We start from the raw sequence: 19,177 nt of genomic DNA, 5'->3' as shown, positions 1-19,177 counted from the left end.
CCCGGGGTCCCGGGATCGAGTCCTGTGTTGGGCTCGATGCATGGAGCCTGCTTCTCCCTCTGCCTGCGTCTCTGCCTCTCTCTCTCTCTCTCTCTCACACACACACAAATAAATAAAAAATCTTCAAAAAAGGCACCTAGAATATTCTTTGCCGTGACTTGCTAAGTGTGTCTTAATCTTGTACCAACGTCTTCTACTAAATTAAAGACGCCACTACATTTATAGTCCTCTTGAATTTCAGTGGTGATCAAGGTGCCTGTCCTGATCTGTCCTCTTCCAATCATTTTGCCTTCTCTCCTGCTTATCCAAAAGATATTTCCTGGACAGCACAGGTTTTCATGGTTCTTACTTGTCAGTCGCAGAATTAGGTGGCAGCTCTGTATTTCAGATTTAATTTCGAATCGCGTAGAAGCCATTAATCTCTTTTCTTATAGTATGCATAAATCAGAATATAATTTTGTTCACTGTGTTGTACAAGTTTTCCTGGGTAATTGAGCGCTTTTGCACGTCAGTACCTGAAGTCCGATTATATTCCAGTCGTCTATACACATGCGCCCCACAGCAAGCCAGATGGTCGAGGTGAAGGATATTTATGGATGTAAATTATTCAATTCGGGGGGTGAAAACCCACAGCACTCTAAATTAATTGTCTCTTCTTTGATACAGTGGATTACGGAGTGTTTGGGGCCTGAATTAATAAATTAAGGCCTGTGAGTATGGTCTTGAGAGAGATGCGAGAGTTCCCATTTACAGACTTGTCTAGGAGGAGTTAGCCGTGTAGTTACCGTTGTATTTTCAAGCCCTCTATTTCAGCTCAGGTCTCGGTCTCAGGGTCATGAACACTGAGCTCTGCATCAAATTTTCTTTTTTTTTTAATTTTTATTTATTTATGATAGTCAGAGAGAGAGAGAGAGAGAGAGAGGCAGAGACACAGGCAGAGGGAGAAGCAGGCTCCATGCACCGGGAGCCCGACGTGGGATTCGATCCCGGGTCTCCAGGATCGCGCCCTGGGCCAAAGGCAGGCGCCAAACCGCTGCGCCACCCAGGGATCCCTGCATCAGATTTTCTTAAGATTTTCTCTCTCCCTCTCCTTCTGCCCCTCTCCCTGCCTCGCACTGTCTCTCTCTCTCAAGAAAAGATAGAAAAATACATAGATGAATGGATGAAATAGAAGATCCCTTCCCTTCCTTCTCTCTTATCTCTCTTGAATATTTGATATGGATATTTTATATATATATTTTATATATGGATTTTTTTGTATTTTACATGTGGGTGTCCGTGTGTGTGTGTGTGTACATGCACACACACACAAATACACTTCTTTTTTTTTCATATCTGGGAGTCGTAAAGACACATTAGACTTGAAAAGGAGACAAAATGGCAAAGTAGAGGAAAAACTCAAAGGAGAAGCCGGAAGGTCGGCGCTCTGATACCGATCTGAGTCAATCACTTCCTCGCTCTTCTCTGAACCTTATTTCTCCGATTCTGAATTTTGAGCTTTACCAGGCAACCTCTATCTACAAGTTAGGTGTGCTGCATAATCCAGGTGTAATATTTTACTCCCTATTTATCCATTGCTAAAATGTAGGCTTTGTGTATCCATTCTGAATTAAGGACGTACTGATGACTCTGGGTTACCGTAACAAAATGCCTCAGACTGGGTGGCTGAAACTGCAGAAATGTATACGCCATAACACCAGAGGCTGAGAATTCCGAGGTCAAGGTTCCCAGGCAATTTGGCTTCCGGTGAGAACTCTCTGACTTTCTCCCTGTGCGCTCACTTGACCTCCTTTTTGTGTACAAAGAGAGAGGTGAGCTCCCTGGTGTCTCTTCTTACAAGGACACACTAATCCTATTAGACGAGGGCCCCCACCCTCATGACCTCACTTAACTTCAATTACTTCCTTAGAGGCTCCATCTCCAAACACAATTACTGGGGGTTAGGGCTTCAAAATGTGATTTTTTTTGGGGGGGGGGGGAGGACACGAACATTTAGTCCAAAACAATGATATTACCCCAGCAAGGTGATATTTTAAAAATACCATTTGATTATCATGTCTGAAAAAGTTAAGATTATATTTCAGAGTTTAGAGAAACTCTCCGGTAGATTGTCCTGGGTCTATATTCCTATTCTCCAAGTTTAACTCGGTATAGACATTGAACATTGGCCTTGCACCAGGCAGTGCCAAGCTGTGACACATAGAGAGCATGCAGTGTAACAAGACGGGTGGACGTGATCCCCGTCTTAAAAGAACTTTCCATCCCGTTAGGAAGCCATATCGGCATGTAATACGTTGCAGGTCGACTCATACAATAAGCAAAGATGTAGAAGGGGCAGGAATAATGGAGGAAAGAAGGTGATTCATGGATGGGAGAGGAATTCCTCAGAGAGGTGTCACGGAGTACGCGGACCTCTCACAAAGCCTGAAGGCTGAATTGATCAAGCAGACAAGGGAGAGGAGACGTTCTAGGTAGAGGGAGATTACCATGTGGAAAGTTCCAAAGGCATCTGTATGCCGCTGGTGAAGGGGAAGAGTGTAAGTAAATTCCCACAAGGGGTTTTGGAGACCTTTGTGGAGAAGGTAGACGCCAAACTAAGGAGGTTAGGCTGTGTCTTTACAGGGAGAGAAGCAGCCGTGACGTGTGAGTGAGCTGATAGGAAGAACAGGCGTCAGATTCACTTCTCCAGCTGCACGTGCAGCTCCTGGCACACGGTCGATGTCAAATAAATATTTGTTGAACGAATGAATGATCTGACCATGACGTAAAGGATAGACCAGAGGGGACGAAACCGAAGGCGTAGTGCTTGGATATTTCGGAGGCTTTATATCCAGTCAAGAGTGGATATAATCAAGCGCCTAAGAATGACGGTGTTACAGATAACGAAGAAAAAGATTGCCAGGCATGTGAGAAGATCAATGAGTAGAGGATGGGGTGGGGAAAAGAGAGGAAATCCAGAAGGGTGCCTAGACTGTAACCTGAGTTAATGGCGAATATTGGGGACGTGTTTAATCCTAAACAAAAGGAGGAGGTGGATTCAGTTTGGGCTTATGTTGCCTTTGAAGTGGGGCTGGATAACCTACACTGATATCTGGAAATACAGATTTGGATGGAGATACCTGTTGGAAGCCATTTACATACCATCCTTTTCGACAGAGACAACTTGGCCATAAGCTTAAATCTGGGAAATGCCTAAAGAACACACAAGGTCAGTGATATACAGAGAGTTTGTTGTTGAAGAGGCGCAAGAGCACTAGTACAAAGGCTGTCCGCCTTCACCCTGTGGACAGAAAAGAAATGTTGAGGGCGTCTGGGTGGCTCAGTTGCTTAAGCATCCCGCTCTTGATTTCAGCTCAGGTCATGACCTTGGGGTCGTGAGATCAAACCCCACCTTGGGCTCAGTGCCGGGCCTGGCACCTGCTTGAGAGTCTCTGTCTCTGTCGCCCTCTGCCCCCCCCCCCCGCCTGTCTGTCTCTCTCCTTCTCCCTCCACCCTCTGGAGGCTGTAGGGTCTATGTGTGCCTACAGCAGTTGGCAGCGTGTACAGTCTGCATGCAGCCAAGTGTCTAGTTTTAGTGTCCTGGACCCTCCCTCCAGCTGTCATGAGTGACGAGGAAGACTGGAGGCATGAAAAAGAAGAGGCAGGGTTTTTTACACGGCAGAAATACAACCCTGCAGAGGTAGGCAGGCTGACGTTAACTGAGTACCGGTCTCGCCCAAGCACAGGAGCCGGTGTTAGAGATGTGCTTTTTCATCCCAGTTCCCATGTGATCATTGTTAAAATAGCTTGGCATATGGAAAGGGATTGATGGAATCAGGACCAGAAGAGACTGGAGTGAACTTAAATAACCATTGTGTGGTGATAGCTTAAAAAAAAAAAAAAGAAAAAAGAAAAAAAGACTCCCTTAGGACACTATTGCCATCTACTTAAAAAGGAGAGGTAAAAACTGTTACTTTCAGAAGCTTCTTTATAACCCATGACTGTTTTCTTGGTTCTATTTTTAGGTTTGGAGATGTCTCTTTGCAGGAAAGTATCAATCAGGAGAATTTTGAGCTTCTCAAAGAATATTACGCAGTATTTATGGAAAAGATGCCTCCTGATTGTAAGTATGCCATTTTCAGAAAGCAACAGTAATAATTTCCTGATTATAGATTTTCAGGACAGGTGAGACATAGAGGTCAATGGGAGAAAGACGCATGGGGTGAGGATGGGAGAGAAACTTTGAGATTATCTGAAACCAAGAAGTCTGATTGCCAAGTTGGCATGGCTGACACCTGCCTTGATTGCACTCTTCGTGTCCTGCTGCTCATGCTAGGACGTTAATTTCAGTGCCACTGGAAAATACCAAAAATCTAAAATAAGGCGCTCATAATTAGAAATCTCAGTTGAGTTCAATAAAAATTTTATACAATTCTTAACCGTGTAGAAGACTTTGAGAAATGTTTAACTTCCTAGGGCCCCCTGGGTGGCTCAGCGGTTGAGCATCTGCCTTTGGCCAAGGGCGTGACCCCGGGGGCCCCGGGATCGAGTCCCTCATCAAGCTCCCTGCAAGGAGCCTGCTTCTCCCTCTGCCTGTGTCTCTGCCTCTCTCTGTGTCTCTCATGAATGAATAGATAAATCTTTAAATATGTATATTTAACTTCCTAGTGTATAATCTACACCTGATAGATTGCACAAATACAAGGAGGAAATCAGATAAAATACAAGTTCTACAGGTAATAAAACGCAATGTGGACCAAGGAACTAATTCATTCAATATAGTCATTACAATATTTATGTGAAACTATTAAGGCATCCGGGCCTACACAAATGCATTTAACGCTTTGGAATAGTTGGTGTTTGTGTCATTGTTCAGTTCTTTTTCCCTCAAAATTAAGCACATAACATTTAAGCAGTTCATAACCGCAGAATCAAAAATGTCCTTGGAGCTCATCAATCAGTAGTAGAAATATGTTGAAGTATTGAGGTATTTACATGATGAGAAACTAAGTTTTAATAAAGTAGGAAATATTTTAATAACATTAACCAAAAACTGTAATAAAACTCCACGTGTCATCTAATCACTGGCAATTTGTTCACTCATCTGTATTCTTATATTTAACGTGAAAAGCCTTCCATGACACACCGTTTAGGACTTTTCAGAATCCCAGTGAATCTTACATCAAAATCTTACAATGGCACATGTAAGTTCAAGTGTGGATAGTTTGAAAGTTTCACCTGCAGGGTTTTTTCCACCTGTAGTTTTTAAATTATTTTATTTCACATAAAATATTATTTTTTATGCCAAAATGAAATTAAGTACGGGAGACTTTTTGGCAGCCAGTGTACTTGTGAATTCTAAATTTAATTACTTGAAAAGTTAATAACATAAAACTATTTTGTGTTAGTAACTAATGAAAAAAGGTTTATTTTAACTTGGATGTAGGTGAATAATTTTTTTTACGAGTCACCTGAAATTTGGAAGGAATTCTCAGAATTTTTATAAACGACTTGATTTCTGTCCTTTTAAAGCATGGTCATGGGACAAGCAGGATCAGCATCACACGGGAACCTGTTAGCAATGCAAGTTCTCAGGCCTCTGCAGGTTTATTGAGTTTGTCATACAATCTGTTTAATAAACCTTCCAGGTGATTTCAATTCCATAGTAATGTTTGTGAACCAATGATATGCCATAATTACTCAAAAATATATATTATATTTAAAATTAGTTTCTTGGCAAAGTCTGTGAAGGACTTCGATACTGTATATATAAAACTATCATGTCACCTTAAAAAGAAACATGGATGAGTCTTTGTTGAAATATGTATAAGTCACGAGTAACTTATTGTCTGAGATACGAAATTTAAAAAAAAAAAATGCCTGCTTTCACGTCATTTAAACTCATTCACAGGAACGTAAGTCCAAAAAATTTGAAAAAACATGAGGCCTCATAGAATATTCTGCTAATTAACTATAATTAAGTGTGCTTACAACTTGTAAATATATTTCATCCTTGAAAACAGGGTGGACTTTTGCATCAAACCAATTATATTTTCATTGGTTAGACAATTGTCTCAACACCCTGAGTTTTCCCTGATATTTTGTTTCCTTCTATGTCAACATGTTTTTGAGACAATGCTGTCGTGGATATGGCACAGAATTCTGTGATTTTACTTTGGTTGTTTTCCATCACAGAAGTCCAAACCTGATCTGCGTAATAATACTGACACATGTAGGGTTACTCCTCATGCAGAAGTGTTGTAAATCAAGCATCATTTGAGTTGCACTCTGTTCAAGGAAGGAACTATAAAGTTTTATTAATAATGTGAACAGAAGTTAGACTCTTTGTAAAGGAGGAAATAATTACCATACTGGATCATACCCATAATTCATATAAGCCATTATTTTTCTATCACAATGAAATTAAGGGATAATTTGTGTCAACGGCAAAAGGATAAGTTAATCCTCTAAACACATGACTTTCACTTATTAATCCATTCTGGATGTGCTGCCCATTAATTTAGTAAGTAACCCTGTTTTTTTTCCCCATGATTTATTAATTACGTAGTTGAATTCTACGTGTTTTTCAGGTCAATAATTTCCCTTTCTTCCTGAATTTTTTTTGTTTATTTATTTATTTATCTATCTATTTATTTATTTATTTTGATTAATTAATTATTTATTTGAGAGACAGAGAATGAGAGAGAAAGTTCAAGCGGGGAGAGGGAGAAGAAAACTCTTCACTGAGCAAAGAGCCTGACGCCAGACTCGATTCCAGGACTCTGGGGTCATGAGCTGAGCCGAGGGCACACGCTTAACCAACTGAGCTACCCAGGCGCTTCCTCCAAAAGAATATTTTTTTTGCCCTTAAGAGATGTCCCCTTTCATGATACTGGGATTGAATGAATAAATCCATTTCAGTGTGAGGAAAGATACATGATGGGAGACTGTCCATAAGTGCAAGGAAAGAAGGAATAAAGAACCCACAAAAAAATGGAGGGATTGTCAGAGATTGAGGGTCATCAAGCATCGCTGTAATTAAGTGAGAAGCATTCCATCCAGGACAAGGTGAACAACAACACATGCACAGATGAATTAAAAGGAAAGATTCAAGAGAAGCTGTTGGATTTGGTGATTAGGAGCACAGATGACATTCCATGGAGTCATTTACACAGAAGCATGGAATGGAAACCATTTAAGAAGAGCATCTGTGTCGTACAAGTAGACGAGCGAAAGCCACCCTCCCAGGAGGGTTTAGAGTGACACAAAGAATGAAAAGACAGATTGAAAGCAGTAGAATCAAAGAAGAGGGATTTCCTCCTTTGCTTCTCTTTAGTCTCATTTTCCAAGACAGATGAAAATTTTAAAGACGCAGAAATTGCAGGACAGTGGCAGGGGCTGCACATCTGCTCGGGACTCTGCCCAGAAGTCTCTGCTTGGGCGCAGTGACGGGGCCCCTGGAACTAGCCAGCAGCCCACACGGGGCCCCGAGGGAGTGGAGGGGACTATGCCTCCCTTGTGATAACAGAGACACAACATTAGGAGGAGAGAAGGAGCATTCTGGCTTTTAGGAAAAGAAATCGGCCATGCCTGGCTGCCGTCCCTATAACAGCCCAACAAATCCAATAAAAGGTCATGGATAATTCCTTAAGATCACTGTTCTGAGTAAATAAGGTTTGGAAAGAGGCCAGGTGTCGTTTAGGCTGCTGGTCTACCGCTGTCAGGTCTTCCTGGTCCCCTGGGAGCTACAGAGGAAAAGGCCCTGAAATGGGAGTCTGCTCACACACATTGGACTCACTTTAAAAATCAGATTGGTCATGGTTTTCCCTGATATCCGGTCAAATTCTTTTTAACATAACCATTAAAAAATAATTCTTTAACTATAATTTGTAAAAGCTGTGCATGAATGTCAAGCACTCTGATGTTTAGTTTTGTCGGGCCAAGATTTAGTTAACGGGGTGCAATTTATTTGAACCAAAATATGTCTGTGTCCTTTGAGCTTATATTTTCAGTTAACATTTCCCATTTTTTTTAAGTGTTTTTCGTTTATCTTACCTCTCATTTAAAAAAAATAAATCAATGGAGCAAAGCTGGCTCAGAGAAGGGTAAAATTAGAAAGAAGATTATAATATTAAAACTCAAAATAATATGAAATCTATAAAAAGTAACAGGACCCCGTTAGGACAAGAAAACCTTCATATAAGAGTATTTCCCAGCAGTAGGTGAAAAAGAAAAGCTGAACTCATGAAGGCAATGTTGCACATCGAAAAGGAGACTTTGTTAAGTCAGAAAATGGATCAATTCACCCTTCATATCGAATTCTTCATCTTTTTTTCGATATATTATCTTTTTACTGAGGTTCGATTTGCCAACATAGGGTATACAGAACTCCATCTTTCTAGAACTATGGCCATATAGCCGTTGAAAATTCAACAGGAGCTGTCAAATAGAGGCTGGAAGGCTCTGGGAAAGCGCGATCGTTTTCTCCTAGAACGGGAACGGCCCCCGAGCGAGATTGTTGGATTTAGTTCCTCTAGGAAGTGGGAACAGAAGAGCAAGAGCGAGCCGCCAGGGTGACAGTCGCCGTCGCCCTCTCCGGGGGCTGAGCTGACAGGTGGACACTCGGGGCTCTTGCTGGGAAGCAGGTCGCCAGCCGCCCTGCACCACTCGCCCGGTGCTCGGGTCCAGGGCCCGGCCCCCCATCCCTGGCCCCCGCCCGCCCTGCACCTCCTCGCCAGACCCAGCGGCCCCCGGAAGCCACCTGAACTCGGAAAGTGGGAGATGAGGCAGGGCACACAGCTCGGAGGACCCTTACAGACACGCACAGGCCTGCGGCTCTGCACACACACGCACACGGCACTCACCGTCACGCTCACGCTCGCGCCCCACTAAATGCCTTCCGACAGTCTGAGTCTTTTCAGTTAGCAAAGTGACTTTCTGATACAAGCTGAATATTTCCCAGGCTTTAAAGTAAATCTCTGGGGCTCCTGGGTGACTCAGTTGAGCGATTGACCCTCGGTTTCAGCTCAGGTCATGGCCTCAGGGTCCTGAGGTCGGGCCCCACATCGGGCTCCACGCTCGGTGGGGCGTCTGCCTCAGGATTTTCTCTCTCCCTCTGCCCCTTCCCCTGCGTGCCCCCTCTCTCCCAAATAAATAATCTTAAAAAAATAAATCTCTAAATCATTAACGTTCCCCCACACATAACAATCCTAGATCTCTTCTGATTGATTTGCATTAATAAATATATTAATATACGTCATATAGAATAGATACATTTATATTATATAATATGCACACACACACACACACACACACACACACACACACACTCTCTCTGCATGAGGACGGCCTCTCAGCATCTACACACAGTGGCGCCAGAGACTACTGTCCTACTGTCAACAGGTTCAGCTGCCGGTGACACGAAATCTGCAGGACCCTTCCCCCACCAGCTCGCCCCCTCCCCCCACATACCTCTCCTCCTTGCTTCCTTCTTACTGTCTGTAAACTTGGGGGATGAGTCAGGAAGTGCGAGAAGGTGGGGAAGGGGGTCTGAGCCAGACACGTTCAGCTCGCCTAGGCTGGACTCCGTAAAACACAGCCGCATCGATCCTGGCTTGGCCAGGAAAGCACACTTAGGGCGTTTGCTGCAGGATGTGGGTGACAGACATGGGGACAAAGAGGGGGGAGAAATCCACCAGGGATGCACAGCCCCCCCCCCCAGTTGGCAAGAGCAGGGGCTGCTGCGGGGACTGAGGATGTCAGCTGTGGGGTCAGCGGGCCTCAGCCAGCTGCTCTGGGTTCCTCAGGGAGGGGGCTGTGTGGGGTAAGCCAGGACCCTGCACAGGGGCTGCCCCCGCACCCGGAGCCCACGGCCTCCCTCCTTCCTTTGACCTCCCCCCTTAGCCTTATTGTGTGACCTGAACCGTGAGTCCACACACAGCAAGCAGCCTAGGCAACAAGGGCCAGAGGGACACAGACACAGATAGATCTGGGGGGAGCGGCCCTTGGCCGCAACGGCCAGGGCCCCGCCACTCAGCACCTCCTCTTACTTTCACCCGTGGACAAACAACCCCAGACCACCCGCATCTGGCTGCGGGGTTGGCGGTTCGTGTTTCAGTAAAGCCGCCGGGGGAGTCTTCGCTACCGTAGGAGTTGGGAACCACCAGGTCAGACTTGCAGAAGGCCATAGGTGAGCTATCAAAGCGTGAATTTATGTGTCCATCCTAGACTTGAGTGTAAAAGAAAGTGAAATTCCCAGAATATTGAACTGTTGTATCTTCTATTTATTTGCCGTTCACCGGACATTCATTGACCTAAGTGAAACGCGCATAGAAGGCAACTGAGCCATAATCATGACTCTGGCCAACGTGCGATTACCTTGACTTATTATGCCAAGCCAGCCTAATGTGTCTAAGTTTCTCAAGCACAAGGAAAATCTGAATACCATAGATTTTTGGCATTTTCAACAAACGTGAAGATACAGGAAGATGTAAGGCTCAAATTAACACATGAACGTTCTCCCAACAGAAACGATAAATTACTGTGTAATTAACTTACTACTACTAATTTCCCTTTTGCAGACGTCCAACTTTGATACTGTGTTCCTGTCCAGATATACAATTGAAAAATCCAGTTACTCACCCAAATATTTTACTTATTTTATTTCAAACATATGTGTATTTGGAAACATTCAGATGGCTGAGGAAATTTTCACATGTTATCCATATGCTTGGCATCGCATAGACATTAAAGATGAGTGAAAGGTATTGGCAGTATAGGAGACATTACCCTGTAATGTAGGACTGCCTTCAGGTTGGAAATGTTCCAGAAAGAGCAGATAAAAGTGGAATTTAAAGATTACTAGCTGTCTCCAATTTTTCTGTATTTTTTTTTTTTTTTTTTTTTTTTTTTTTTTGTCTAAACCCGCTCCAGCCAGCCTTTGGTCTACATAACTGTACTGAAACTGGTCTTTCGGGGTTTCTGTATTGTTAAAGCCAAGGCTCAGTTCTCTGTCCTCATCCTACTTAATGGAGTAATAGGTTTGACATCGTTATTTTTTCCTGTCTTTCATCACTTGCTTCCAGGCCGCGGCACCTTTCTGTGATTGCTCCTACTGTCTGGCCGCTACTTTCCCACCTCCATCACTGATTCCTCGTTATCTTTCTGACCCCCAAACATTGGAGGGTCCCAGGATTTAGTCTCTGGAGGCTTACTTTGCTCCTTTTGAACAGGCTCATTGCTTTAAATACCACCTATTAATTATCGACCTCGGTACCTACATCGGCAGCCCATCTCTCTTCCGAGGCCTCATTTATCTTGCTCATCACCCCAAACTTTGTCCCTGATATGCCCTTAAAAACCTACTTTTCCTACAATCATCTCCATATCAGTTTTTAATCAATTCTAGCTTTTTTGTTGTTGCTTTAGCCAAAAAAAAAAAAAACAACAACTTTGAAGTCACTCTTGACTCTTCTTGAAAGAATGAATGAATGAGATAGATGAGGTCACTTAGTTGAATGTTTTAAAGAATCAGAGAAGAATCAGGATCTTGTCGATAATCTAATCTAGACTCTGCCAAGGAGCACTACCTCTGCTAATAATTGTTGGGCGATAAAAGGATTCTGTAGTCAGATGGTTTTGGAACTCACGTTATCTCTTTGCAAGTTATGGAAAGGCCTGTACCATACTCAGCAAACGTGTTATGTAAAAGACCAAAGGGTAAATGATTCAGGCTTTAAGGGCCAGACGATCGCTGTTAAAACTACTCACTAGACACTGCCATTGGGGTGCAAAATGAGCCACAGACAACGTGTGAATTAATGAACATGGCTAAATTCTAATAAAATTGTACTTACAAAAAACACAGAACTGACTGGGTTTAGGCTTCAAGTCATAATTTGCCAGTCCTGTTCTATGGTGTCTAAAGCTACTTAATTTGTTGAAATAGCATTTTATTGCCACATATGTACGTATATATATATATGGCATATGTAGCAAAAATATATATAATACTCATGAGCGTCTTGCCAAATGCCAAGTGCTTCTCAGGATATTTTAAGAAATACTGGCCTAGTGCAACCTTATTTGCCATGAGGGGCTAGGGATCCAAGATAAATTTTGTTAAGTTGACACACCTCACTAGTAGGAGAATAGGGACTAAACTGCGTATTTCCTGACCCTCATTTAAGTATTCTTTTCACCTTTATGGTGCTACTCTCTCACTGCTATAGATCTAAGGGCTGCAATTTAAAATTCCAGATTTAGGGGTGCTAGGGTGGCTCAGTCGCTTAAGCATCTGCCTTTGGCTCAGGTTACAATCCCAAGGTTCTGAGATCGGACCCCAAGTCGGGATCCCTGCTTGGCAGCGAGTCTGCATCTCCCTCTCTCTGCCTCTTCCCTTCTGCTCATGCTCCGTCTCTGGCTTTCTCGCTCTTGAATAAATAAATAGCATCTTTAAAAATAAATAAATAAAATTGCAGATTTAAAAACGTTTAAATATTTCCAGCAGCACTTTTACTTTCTGTTTATAATTTCAGCATGCTTGTAATTACAGATTTATTTTCAGCTCATTGCAGAAGAAACTCTGATGCACTTACCTCTTCAAGTTTTTAATGCTGTCTGATTAATAAAGATTAAGGAAGTTGTTTTTCCTGATATGTCTCTTTTTTCCTGAAAGTCATTTCTGTGACTTTTTGAAAGGGAAAGTGATACAAAACAGCGGTCAGTTTTAATTTTCTTTGTACAGGCAAAACCACAGACATAGACTCCTAGCGTCCAATGACTTGTCCACTGGACCGAGGCAACAAACACAAATAATACCACCAATAACAGAGATAGACGTACGTACACAAACCCACACACAGGGCCACCTGCCCCAGCATCGCTCTCCGCTCTTCTGTGTTACTTCAGGGTCCTCACAAATTAGATACGTCTGGGTTTTTGGTGAGCCTTATTCTGCTCTAATTTGTACAGGACAAGTCCAAAATCAGTCTTTTAGATTAATTCGTCTTTACATTTTTTTTCTACACTCTTTCTTTCTCACGGGGGCTCTCCTGTCTGTTGACTAAGTAGACTCGGTCCTGCATTACAGTTTCTACCTGTCATCCAAGATTGGCCAGGCTCCCAGGAAACCAGCCTGTAAGTCTGCACAAGATGGCATGAAATCAGAAGATATGAATCCAATTGAAAGCTCACTTAGGCAAATCACTTGATGTTTTGAATGTCTCCATTTCATTATCGACTAAATGAGAATGATTAATATGTTTATGCCAGTACTTCAAAGTACAGTCTCCCATTATCTCACCGGAGAAAGGAAGTTCATTTTTCCAGCGTCAGGTTCTGTCCTGAGATGTCACATTGCACTTATGAATGTCGGAGTGATGGACAGGATCACGACAATATGCACTTTGAGTTTCTCAAGGGACTTATGTTCCTCCTGTGTACACACACGTCAACTTATTGATCCAGTTAAAATTGATTCTAAAGCTCTGCCTATGGTTTGAACCAACCGGCCTCCTTTGTGCATTCGATAGACTCTTCTTCTCTGTCTTGTCTGCATTCCTTCAAATAGCTATCTATATTACCTTTAATGAATTGTTTTATCATGCTTCCCATGGAAAATGGGAAAACAGTATCTGTCACGCTTCACACTGAGCTTGGAGTCTGCTTGAGATTCTCTCACTACCCCTCCCCTGCTCACCCTGCTCTCTTTCTCTCTCTCTAAAAAACAAACAAACAAAAAAAAACTGAGTTGAGGAATCTGTGTCAAGTCCTTTTCATATTCAGATTTTCTATCTGTGCATAAAACTGTCTCAGGTATCTGAGGAATGTAGGTTGTTGAGAATTACCTACGTACAAACCATCCCCCAACCCTTTGAAATGACTTGAAACTGTTTGGAGAGTCAGCAATCGATTGTTCTCTGATAATTACTGCTGCTTCTGATGTAATCACTGCTTCTCTGATAATCTTTTTAGAAAGCATATATTCCTTTGTGGAATACTCTGATAGCACTGAGATCCTGACATCATCACCATTAGAGTAAGTTCATTGACCCCAAAGTGAGGAGTAAGGTAGATATTAAAAATCTCAGGTCTCACCTTCCCTTTTGGAAATAAATATACCTTAATTAATTCAAATATTCTAGGACTTCTAGAAGAGATATCCAGCAAAGAGCCCAACAATTAAAGGTAAATAAAAATTTGTTCTGATTTTTAATTAAATATCAACTAGCAACCTATGATTTTCCTTTTTAAATCCTTTTTTCCAACTCTAATTCACTCTATTGAGCATGCCACGCTCTCAGACATCCACTACTTACTATTCTACTTTCCTCAACCAGCAAGGGCAAGGTCTTCTCCTTCATTCTGGAAGCACCTTTATTTCATCATGCTTCCGATTTTGCAAAACAAGGCTCCAGATAAAGCAGACCTCATCTTTGAAGTCAAGTAAGGTGGAGGAACTCAAGACTCAAGGATAAAACTATCCTTATCTGGTGGGTCAGAAAAGAGAAGTCTGACAACATGAGTAGAGTAATATATTTTCTTGCTAACAATAAATATATGAGAATCTCAGATTATAAAACTAGAGCTCACTTCAAGTCAAACAAGGAGCTTATATGAATGGAATAAAATGTAGATCCTGGATTCTTGTGACCTATTTTCATTTTGGAGCCTCCTAAGAGCAGCTTTATTTCCATCATCTTCTCCCTCTATTTTACCTCATTCGTACCTCTCTTAATACCTCAAGAGTTCTCTTTTTTATTCTGTTCAGTATGAAATATTCGCGATCTCATTCCTATTTGCCTCCAGGAGCCCAAGGAAGTAATGTGGAGGCCTTGGCTATTGGGAGAAAGCCCTGTCTTCCCAACTGTCTCCCCGCGTTGTTGAGGCTATCATTCTGGCAATCTGAGAGTCAGTTCCTTCCATGTTACCAGAGAAGTGAAGAAGCTTGGAGTGGTGAACTGTTCTTTTTTGGAGATGGCCTTGTTATGCATCTGTGTCTCTGTGCTGCCATTTGGCTTGGCATATTTCACTGGCAGCCTGGCTCATACATGGTCAGGGAGGGGGGCACTGGAATTACCTCAACAGCCGCTTCCCTTTCTGGCCTAAGCTTTGAGAAATCTGTTCTTGCGTTGGTTTTCAGACCTTTAGTGTGTAATGTGTGCCCTCAACAGGACTTATCTTGCTATTCTTGTCAGGGTAAAATAAAGGAACTTAGAAGTTAACCTGGGTAAAAGAAAGGTGGCCATTCAGCTGCCTTCAGTGCTAAGGACCCATGCCACTTATTTGAATACACACATGAGTATCCCAAGTCCTGCAACTTGGCTCATAGGGAGACTGAGCTGCAGGGGCACTGGGGTGGCTCAGTCAGTTAACCTTCTGATCTCAATTTCAGCTCAGGTCATGATCTCAGGGTCATGAGATAGAGCCCAACATCAGGCTTCACACTGAGTTTGGAGTCTGCTTGAGATTCTGTCACCACCCCACCCCTGCTCACTCTGCTCTCTTTCTCTCTCTAAAAAAGAAAAAAAATACTGAGTTGAGGAATCTGTGTCAAGTCCTTTTCATACTCAAATTTTCTATCTGTGCATAAAACTGTCTCAGGTATCTGAGGAATGTAGGTTGTTGAGAGTTATCTACCTACAAGCCATCCCCCAACCCTTTGAAATGACTTGAAACTGTTTGGAGAGTCAGCAATCAATCATGACTGTCCTCAAAAAAAAAAAAAAAAAAGGAAAATGGGAAAACAATATGTTATAATTCTGCTCTCCTCCCTTCATACAAAGTCCCATGGACTTCAATGTCAAATATTGAATAAGGAAATTCCTAAAGAAATTTTAACCCACTGCTTTTAATATATTTTAACAATTACTTTTAAAGTTTGTCTTTTCATTTGCTGTGGATGATGCAACCTTGAAATTCATTTAAAAGGAAACAATGAAAGTGCATAGGTCAAAAATATTATTCAGTTCTGTTCAGGTGGGGAGTTTGATATTTGATTTCCTATATTGCCTTTTTCATAAATTGTTAAGTTGGAAATACAATTTAGATAAAGCCAGTTTCACTGGGGCTTTTTTCTATATTTTTCAAGATTTTATAGCATCGGAAAGAACATAATTTCCAATTTTAAGACATCTCAATGGCTTTCACCTAATTGCTTTTGTTTGCTTGCTAATACATTTGACTCTAATTATTTCAGAATTAATTATAGAGAAGACTTGATATCACAGAATATAGTACTAACCAAGGTGGACTGTGAAAGTATTGTCCTTTATATGTTCATTTTTCATATGTAGAGATACAGGCCCTTCCAACTTCTTTTTTTCTTCCTTTGTAATTCTTTTTTTTTTAATTTTTATTTATTTATGATAGTCACAGAGGGAGAGAGAGAGAGAGAGAGGCGCAGAGACATAGGCAGAGGGAGAAGCAGGCTCCGTGCACGGGAGCCAGACGTGGGATTCAATCCCGGGTCTCCAGGATCGCGCCCTGGGCCAAAGGCAGGCGCCAAACCGCTGCGCCACCCAGGGATCCCTTCCTTTGTAATTCTGATTATTTACTTATTATTAGGTAAATTATCCCAAGTTTACTCATATGAAATCAGAATCATCTTATTTGTGCTCACGGATTCTGTGGGTTGGGTATTTAGACCTCGTGTAGGGATACTTTATGTCTACTTCATGATATCAGGGACGTCCGTCCACTGGAAAAAAGATTGGTGGCAGGAGAGGGAGTCACTTAAGTGTCCAGGAGCTGGAGTCCTCTGCAGGCTTCTGCACTCACATCCTAGCACCTGGGCCATGCGGACTCAAGGCTGGACTTGGCTGAAACCATGGAGTGGAGAGGGCCTAAACAGGAGCTTCCGTAGGGTTGAGCTTCTCCCAACATGGTGCCTGGGTCCTTACAGAGAACACCTCAGAAGAGGAAGTACGCACAGCAAAGTTCCGAGAGAATCAGGCAAAGAGCCACATGGTCATTTATGACCCGACTTCCAAAGTGAGCATCACTCCTGCCTTACTCTGTTACAATCAAGACCGTCACAAGCCCACCCACGTTCTGCAGGAAAGTACGTAGGCTCCACCTCTCAACAGAAGGAGTGTCAAAGAACGCGGAGTCATGTCTTCAAACCATCGCTGTAGAAGTGATTGATGTGCTGCTTTACCAGACACATTCTGACTTATTTGTCTTTTTCTCACCTCTAAAGCAACAATACACATCTGCAGTATGGCTGGCCAGTGTTAAAAACACCGAAACAACCATGTGTTTTTACCTTAGCATATTTTTTATCTCAAGTGATGAAAACCTTGACTCAAACTGGCTTGAACGATAAAGAAAACTTATGAACAAAACTGAAATTTCCAATGTAAGACAGGCAGCCCTTCAAGGGAAAGTCACTCCAATGGCTTAACAGTATTGAAAAGACACTTTCCTGCCCTACTCCATCCCTCAGCCGCTCTTAGTGTTGACTTTATCCTGCATCGGTCGTCTAATACCAAAGGATGGCAGGTGTGAACAATTATCCCCATGTTCAACCAAAGAGATAAAAAGGACTTTTCTTCCTCTTCCACATTTGAGTCCTGAGTTTCACTCAGCTGGGGCAGGACAGGTCACTTACATATATCCCTGGAATAATTGCTGAAGTCACAGTCCAGTTCTACTGGCTTGGTTTTAGATGCCCATCCCTAAACTAGTCCTGATTTCACGGGGGCTGGGATTACAGCAGTTGAGTTCAGAATGGGGGTATGATTGATCCCATGTAAACTTTGTGGCTGCTATGAAGTAGGAAATGGGTGGAATGGGTGCTGGGAATTCAGCTTTAATTTCCATTTCATCTTGAAATACTCTCTGGCAATATACAACGTTTGACCATGAGATGAGGAAGCTATTGCCTTGGCCTCGTTAGCATCACACATCAATCAGCTAAGAGTTTGCAGTCCCATTCCTGTTCACTTGTCTGCACTCCGCCTTTGATTCAGTTCAATGTCATGTTAAAGAAACAAGGAGAAAAATTGCTATAAATAGTGACTCTGAATTTGGCTATTTTGTGCCCTTGGGGAGTGATAAGAAAACAGTCACAGAGTTTGTGCAGGTTTGTGATTCTGATCTTTGTGGGTACCTGTATGCACCTTACTTTAGATAAATTCTGACTTTTGTCTGAGAAAGTAGGCTTCCTATCTGAGACTGTGAATGCTTTCCTAAGAGCTAACGTCTTCCTCCATTTTTCAGAGTTGACACAATTTAACAATGTAGGCACTTCTGCCAAGACTTTTATTAATTGTTTTCCACTTCAAGTTGATGAAGCATGGCAGGGTTATTGTCCTCATTTTGCAGTTGAGAAAATAGGGACAGAGGGTTAAGCAACTCACCTACGGCCACATGTCAAAGCAGGGACAGAGCTGGCATTGGAAATCACTTTCCGGGAATCTTGGCTCCGCCGTGCTTGCTTTAAAAAAAATATGAAAGTTTCAAACAAACAAAAAAGGAACAGATCATGAGATAACAAACACTAAGGAATCCATCACTCAGCCTCAGAAATGTTTTAAGAAAAAATACAGGTAGAATGAAAGCCCCTTTTGCACCCCTTCCAGTTCCAATCCCTCACCTTTCCTTCCCTGAGAAAACTAATAACCTGAATTTGGTGTTTTACATTCTCGTACACATTTTTACCCCATATATATATTATCCATAAAAATATGTAGTTTCGCATGTTTAACTTCATATTATTATTTTGTATGAGTCCTATAATTTTTATTGTTTTGCTCAACATAATGTTTTTTTTAATTAAAGATTTTATTTATTCATGAGAGACGCAGGAAGAAAGGCAGAGACACAGGCAGAGGGAGAAGCAGGCTCCTTGCAGGGAGCCCGATGTGGGACTCGATCCCGGGACCCCAGGGTCACGCCCTGGGCTGAAGGCAGAGCCACCCGGGGGCCCCTCAACATAATTTTTACTCTATATTCATACTGATATAGACGTATATAGTACAGCATATTTATTGATTTTACCCATAATATATATAATATTATATTTCATGAATATATAATTTATCCATTCTCTTTACGAACACTTAGATGGGTTTTTTTGCTGTTGTTTAATATTATAAATAATAATGCAGTGAACATTCTTGTACCTTCCACCCGATTACTTTCTTGAACCCCATCTGAAACAAAGAATACTCTGAGATAGGCATGGAGATTCAAT

At 42.1% G+C, this 19,177-nt stretch overlaps 1 protein-coding gene across 3 annotated transcripts in view; it reads left to right on the top strand.

Annotated features, from left to right (window-relative positions):
• Nucleotides 1-19,177, top strand: part of INPP4B (inositol polyphosphate-4-phosphatase type II B) — a 371,833-nt gene that overhangs the window by 298,558 nt on the left and 54,098 nt on the right. For all 3 annotated transcript variants that reach the window (XM_055317016.1, XM_055317017.1, XM_055317018.1), the window contains one exon: nucleotides 4,005-4,102. In XM_055317016.1, the coding sequence (XP_055172991.1) occupies nucleotides 4,005-4,102 (98 nt within the window). The remainder of the gene's footprint in view (nucleotides 1-4,004; nucleotides 4,103-19,177) is intronic.

Source organism: Nyctereutes procyonoides, unplaced genomic scaffold, assembly GCF_905146905.1.
Source record: "Nyctereutes procyonoides isolate TBG_1078 unplaced genomic scaffold, NYPRO_anot_genome, whole genome shotgun sequence".
Lineage (NCBI taxonomy): Eukaryota > Metazoa > Chordata > Mammalia > Carnivora > Canidae > Nyctereutes > Nyctereutes procyonoides.
This window is presented reverse-complemented; position numbering and strand designations above follow the sequence as displayed.